Below are 7319 nucleotides of genomic sequence, written 5' to 3' on the forward strand. Positions count from 1 at the left end.
AAAAAATTATCAAAGGATGATGGTCTTCTTCTAGGCAATCGAACTGAATACAAGTCTTTAGTAGGGGCTCTTCATTATCTTAGTTGGACAAGGACTGAAATTGCCTTTGCAGTGAACTTAGTCTTCCAACATATGAAGCATCCTAGAACTGTGCATCTGGTGACTGCTAAAAGGATTTTACGCTATGTCAAAGGCACTCTTGGCTATGGCATACATTTTACAAAAAGGTAGTTCATTTCTGTTGGTGACTGGGCTGGTTGTATTTATGATAGAAGATCAACTGGCAGCTATTGTGTTTTTCTTGGTCCCAACATCATTTCCTGGTCCTCCAAGAAGCACACAACTGTGGCACGCTCAAGTACTGAAGCTGAGTATCGCACTCTAGCTCATAATGCTGCTGAAATTGTTTGGATCTGTTTTATACTCAGAGATCTTCATCTACTGCTACCAGGTGTGCCTAAAATTTCCTGTGATAATCTTAGCTCTCTTTCCTTAGCTTCTAATCCAGTGCTTCATTCAAGAATGAAATATGTTCAATTGGACTACCATTTCATTAGGGAGCTAGTACAATCCAAAGCTCTTGATGTATTTTATGTCAGCACAATAGATCAAATTGCGGATATTAAAGGGTCTTCATGCTCCACGTTTCATTCTGTTGCGTTCCAAGCTTAATGTCAGCTCACTGCCCTTGAGCTTGAGTGGGGATAATGACACACATGTAATGGTGCAGGATAAAAGCAGTAGCAGTGCAGGTTAAGTTGGAGTGGTGTAGGTTAATGAATTATTGTGGTGCAGGATAATGACTTTTGAACTGTAATTTCTTCTCACGTGTGCTCGCTGTCCCACATGTATTTGTCGGTCAGGTGTACGTTAGTCTGTCTTTAAATACACACATTTAATGTGTTGTGTCTGTAAGAAAACTTTATCTTCTCAATTGAAACAATGTGTGTGAGTTTCCTGTGATTGATACAATGTCTTTAAAAATGTATTTATTTTGACGTTTGTCCAATCAATTTGATACCATAGTTCCACAATAGTTTTCCTTTCGAAAGTGTCACGTGTACTACCAGAGAAGGTTGCAATGGCACTTGATTGTGGGTTACTAAGAAATTTTATATATTTTGCAATGTCAAACTGAATGTTCAATTCCAAAATTTCTACCAAAATTTTCTCATTTTCAGTAACCATTTCTATTTAAGTTCCCTTAAGATGGTATTTTCAGGATGTAGTAGTGATATTTCGGTCGTTGAGCTTAAATGAATTGCTTGGTATCTGACAAATCAGAAATGATATAGTACAAATGATATTTAAACTACATCACAGTATCAAACAATCATATTGAACATCTAATCAAATTATGAACATGAGAAATTAGCTCAATCAAACATCTAATCAAACTATGAACATAAAAAATTAGCTCAATTTAACATTAAAGTGAATCACAATCCTAATTTTTAATTGAAACTCTGTCTGAATTACAAGAAACCCTATGATAGAAAATTAAGAAAAACAATTATCAAGGAATAGTTTCATACCTTAAACAAGTTTTGAAAACCCAATCTCTATGAACAAATCGATTTTTCCTGTTTCGAGATAGAAATAAGAGAATTGGGATTGATTGAAAGATAAAGAGAGGGAGGCTGAGAGAGAAGATGGGGGCGAATTTCAGTGATAAGATACTACAAGTTTGAGTCTTTGACTTGATAGTGGTTGTTTTGTTTGGGGAGCGCTGCAGCGCATATGTCAACTTAGACACTCGTGCACCTGATCCTATTTAACCGAGCATGAGCCTACTTGGCAACTAGAAGCAGAAGTACTCCTGGTTCACCAGATACATAACTAGTTTTCAGAAGTGAGCAAAGAAAATTTTGTTTCTAATAGTCATTCTAATTGGTTCCTTAATTAACTTTTCACTTTTCAAACATAATTCTCACAAATTGTTGTTGTGTTAGGAATGTAGCTACAAGTTACTTTTGACATGGGTTTTTGCTTACATACGGATATGTAAGAGCAAGGACTATGGAATGAGTATTTTTGCACTCATTCACTATCAAACCCAATGAAAGATTGGGTGAAAGAGTGCTTTTTGCATTATGGGAGTTGAAGAAAATAGACTATGAGGCTGAACATCAGCCATTTTAAGGAAAAAAATCACTTGGGAGGTTTATCTTTAGCCATCCAAAGATATATTTGAGATCTTTTCTTAACAAAATTAGTGTGGGACTAATTTTTTTACATTTTTAAATAAATTAAAAAGCTTAAAAAATTGTTCAAGAGGGATGAACATCAGCCACTCAAGCGTTTTTTTCCCCAAGCAGCTGGACATACGCCTCTAAATGAAGACTATCGAGCATTCCTTCGTTCCAATGAGTGTGGAAAATAATTTTGGGGGAAAGTGGACCTTCCATTATCCACAAAATTTGACCAGATTTGATCACATTCATTCATATGAATGAGAACCCTCACTCCATATCTTACTCTAAGGTAGTAAAGAAGTTTACGTAAAAGAGTTTGAAAAAACGACTATATCATGCATGTTACATTTGGAGAGGAGTTCGATAAATTCCATTTCAGTCTGTGAAATATACTAGAAAGCTCAACAAATTGTCGATCATTTTACTACCTTGTCAATTAAGCTTTTAGTTGTTTTTTTTACGTAAAATTATCTTCTTTTTTTTTTTTGATTGGTAACCAAGTGAGTACAAGGTACAAACCCCAATAAAATCTTCTCATACGAGCATAAGAAGCCCGACAGAAAAGAACCTAACAAATTCTGGACATTTGTAACAAACAAAGTCTAAAGTGTTATTCGACTTAGTCTTTGGGCCCTGTTGGATTCCTCATAGTATAAGGGCCGAGTCTCTGTGTAATCCCCGTCATTTGTTGAATATCCAAATAACCTTGCCGAAATTTCGAAATGCAACTTGCCAAAAAGGAAAACCATGATTTTGCGACCTTCCTACCCTTCGGAGAACGGGCAAGAGTACTGACCCAAGTCGAGCCATAATTTCTTAGGTTTTCAGTTCACCCTCAAAACCTCACCTAAAAATATTCGCTTCAAATTTCAGATCATCAATGTTCACATTGCACGGCAAGAATAGAACGAACATTCACACAGTCACAGTCACAGACTTGCGACTACTTTTCAGTCAGTCTCCTGGATAGTGCAAGAAAACCCCGGATAATTTATTTGGCAATGAACCAAGTGCTAAGCCGATATCACCAAATTTGGCTTCTAATAGTAATTTATTACCCCAACTATATTGTCACATAATTGTTGTCGGGTTCTTTATTTCAACTTTAACCTGACTCTCTTCCAGTATTCCTTCACATTATTCTCATGCCCAGATTCTTTCTGTCTCTCTCGTCTTCTCTTTTATCCTCATTCAAAATTCTGAGTTTCTGTGAATTCACATTATTAGAGAGAAACAAAGATGGAGTAAAGCTAGAGATGAATACAGAAAAAATGGAGTTTGTGACAAAGCTTCAAGAAATTTGTGATCACGATTTATGAGGTTTTCCAAACTATACATCCATAAGAGATGGACCTGGGAGATTCAAAGCTTCTGTATTAGTCTGTGGTAAAACTTTTCATGCACCTGAGTATTGTAAATCTTCACAAGAAGCTCAGAATGAAGCTGCTAAACTTGCTTACCATCATTTTAGTACTGCTTCTTCTAAAAAACCTCTCAATCGCCCTGCTAAAATCAGACGCTTAGATTCTCCTTCTCCTCCAATATCTAACTCCTCACCTGCAGCAGGTATCCTTTCTTTGACGCTCAAATTCTTTGTATCTTTAATACATTAGTGAAAACTGATTTTGTTCTTTGAAACCTCCAGTTATTGCTGATCATTCACCAGAACCTGCCATTCTCCAACACAAGAACCAGCTTCAGATTTACGCTCAGAAGAGAAAACTCAATTTGCCCACTTATTCTTATGTACGTGAGGGACCTCCTCATAACGTCCGCTGTAAAGCAATGGTTACAGTTGACGGACAAACCTTTGAGAGCCCTGAGTTTTGCCGCACACAAAAGGATGCAGAACATGCTGCATCAAGAGTTTCTTTAGAGTCGTTGATGCGTGCCGGTATTCTAGAGGCAAGGAATTCAATTCACTATTGTTGCAATTTGCTGCTTATATGGTTCTTTGTAAATCCTAATGATTAATTATGGTTTTGATGTTTGCTAATTGCTGTCCATATATCAGGATGAGTCGGCTGGTTTCAGCAAGAACTTTTTACAAGAATTCCTAATGAAAGGAGGTCTTCCCTTGCCAATTTATAAGACGAAATCTTGTGGCGCGCCTCATCTACCAACATTCTTGTGCACCGCGCAAGTAGGTACTGACGTTTTTGAAGGTATAGCAGCTAGAACAAAGAAACAGGCAGGGATGAATGCGGCAAAAGTTGCATATTGTCAACTTAAAGAACGTAAGTTATTTCATTTGCCCATTTATTACCTCTTTTCAATTTCCTGAGTCCTGAAGAAACAGGCAGAGATGAATGCGGCAAAAGTAGCGTATTCCTGCCTAAGAAAAGAAAAGCTGTGCCTAAGTATCACCAAAACTGCAATGCTATATGAAATGGCGTTCACCCGATTGCCAAGGTTTCTCATTTCAGTGCTATATGAATAGGTTTATGTAAAAGAGTCCTTAATGCTGCTTTTTATGATAGATTTACATTTTGGTTTGCAAGTTAAAAACATGAGATGTGCTTTCTTTTCGCAGGAAAATTGAGTGCAACAATGATCTCTGGAGGAAAGGATACTCTTCAATGTACTTCTTCTAACTCGTCCTTGAATCAGGACTTGCAAATGAATGTCAAATCAGAAGATCGCTTGGCTACACCACCTGCTCAGGAATCTAAAAAGGAATGGAAAGGTAACCTCTTTCTACGCCAGCTTCGGTTTATGCTAGTTTGTCACCGTCAAACTTTGCCATGCTAAATCAAATTAGGCCAATGTCAGAATATTCTCTTGATTGGTTAGATGTTCTTGATAAATACTTATGATCGTTAGACTCTTTGTTAGCTAGCTCTTACAATATCTTCATGGACTTTATGCAAGATATAGGTAGCTACAAGGATGCTAATCTGGCAAAGCCAGTAGATAAGGGACAATTCAGCAGTCCTCCCTCAGTTGGTTCTTCCTTCAAGCCAGGTGTTACTCAAATTACGAAGAACAAAGCACCCGGCGCGATAGATGCACGTCTACAAGATATAGGTAGCCAGAAGGATGCTAATCTGACAAAGCCAGTATATAGGGGACAATTCAGAAGTCCTCCCTCAGTTGCTTCTTCCTTCAAGCCAGGTGTTCCTTCAATTGCGAGGAACAAGGCACCCGGCGTGCTAGATGCACGTCCCCAAGTTCCATTACCTTTTTCGCTTTCCTCAGCCGATGTCTGTGTGAACTGTTCGCTCTCTCCGGTTCACCAAGGTCGGTGTGCAAGACACTCCCCACTCCCCAGGTTAGCACGGTCATCTAACACCCTATAAAAGGCGCTTTGAGGAACGGGAGCAGGTCAGCAACAACAGGTTCAAATCGAAAGGGGGCGTCTAAAGATCGTTCTGGAGTAAATTTATTTCATTTCTGCTAAGAGATGGTTGAGTTGTTAAAATCTCAATTTTCGATGACAATTACTTATTCAAAACACACTCAGACCTTTGTTCTGCTGCCGGAAATTTGTATGCAGATCCACACTCACATGTGCTAGTCCAATTTTAACTATATTATCTAATCTATTATCGATATGGATTGATCTCCATTGAGAGAATTCACTATCTGATGAGGAACTCCAGTCTGTTTCCCGTGACGAGGTAGTATATGAAGCTGGTACCGAACCAGCTGTGTAAGACATCCACGATGTCCTAGTATCCCATCGACAGAAGAGATTGCTGAGCTTGCTAAGAAGATGCTTGCAGTTTGGGAGAGCAACATTCTCTGGACAAACCAAGATTATGGCTCAAAACCCGTAATTGAGGTCATGCTAGCTCTAACCAACATGGTAAAAGCTGCCAAGATCCTCCTTGAAGAGCTTGCAATTGCTAAATGGGAGATACATATGATGTCTCACTAAGAGCGCTTGCACATAAATAACACCAAGAGCGCTTACATATAAATTCTGTGTTTAATCTCTATGCAAAATACTTTATAACGACGCATTTCATAGTAGGTAAAACAATGGGAAACGCTTGAAGGTTGTCTTGCCGAACTCTAGCCGTTTTAACGAATTTTTAGATCAAAGCAAAGAACTAGCTGATGAAACGCACTTTAAATTTTAGCTAAGAACAGATTCCCAACATACTTAGTTTGGCAAGGCAACAAAAAAACTGTGATGTTTTGCTCCTTATGGAAAGTCCAAGTTCGAAATCTAGACTCCACCCGCGCATTGGAATGCCCCTCATCCAGAAAGTGCGTAAAGATCAAAGGCATGTAAAGTCGTAAACCTGGCCTCCCACACGAAAGAACAGAAATAAACACTAGTCTAGAAGGGCCATCAATTACATAAGGAATCCGTTATAGAACATGGTTTATCAAATCGTTATTTACTTAGTGATAGTTTTCGTAAGAACGATTTTTTTGGGACCATGGTTTTTTTTTGGAGGACCATAGTTTTATTTTGGGTAAAGACATTAGAAGTAAATCTAGGTCATCCCTTATCTAGATATTTATATTAATACCTAAATTACCCTCTTGATTAATTTGGATGATGATTAGTTAATGTTAATAATAGTTAGTGTAATGATTAGTGAGATGATTAAGTTAAAGATAATTAGTGAGATTAAAAAATCAGATGGTTTCTTTTTTTAAAGAAGTAGAATTATTGAGAGAGTAAATTTAGAGAAGATGAAGAAGGAAAACATGAAAAACGATGGATTTTACCAACAACAACCGGAGGAAGGGTATTTGGGTACCCAGGTATGCTTCAAACTTAGATAATGTTGGTTGAATTGCTCCAAACTTTCAAAAAAAAATGAAATTTTTTGTGTAGATTTGGGCCAGTTCGGTTACGTTTTCCAAACACGCAGGTTACCGAACTCACTCGTTAATGGAGGTTTTGATCGTACAGTGTAATGTTCGGTTACCTAGGATAAAATGGTAGGTAACCGAACTTTGAACTTAACAATTTATTTGGGTACATCTTGTGTGTTCGGTTAGTTCGCAAACTTCAATGCAACCAAGTTCCCAACCGAACTGCGGGTTAAAAGTAACCTAGTGTTAGAAGTTTGGTTGGTTTGCAAACTTCAACATATTTTGCGAATCAACCGAGCTGGGCTTATATATGCATATATGCAATTAGGCAAACGTTCGGTTACTACG

At 37.9% G+C, this 7319-nt stretch overlaps 1 protein-coding gene across 1 annotated transcript; it reads left to right on the forward strand.

Moving 5' to 3' along the window:
- Window positions 1–721: 721 nt before the first annotated feature.
- Window positions 722–6075, forward strand: LOC113360581. Its single transcript, XM_026604080.1, has 7 exons — window positions 722–752; window positions 3576–3761; window positions 3841–4100; window positions 4210–4432; window positions 4729–4881; window positions 5019–5466; window positions 5871–6075. The coding sequence occupies exons 1-7, from the start codon at window positions 722–724 to the stop codon at window positions 6073–6075; spliced, it is 1506 nt and encodes a 501-aa protein (XP_026459865.1).
- The last annotated feature ends 1244 nt before the right edge of the window (window positions 6076–7319 follow it).

Source organism: Papaver somniferum, chromosome 1 (genome assembly GCF_003573695.1).
Source record: "Papaver somniferum cultivar HN1 chromosome 1, ASM357369v1, whole genome shotgun sequence".
In the NCBI taxonomy this organism is placed as follows: domain Eukaryota; kingdom Viridiplantae; phylum Streptophyta; class Magnoliopsida; order Ranunculales; family Papaveraceae; genus Papaver; species Papaver somniferum.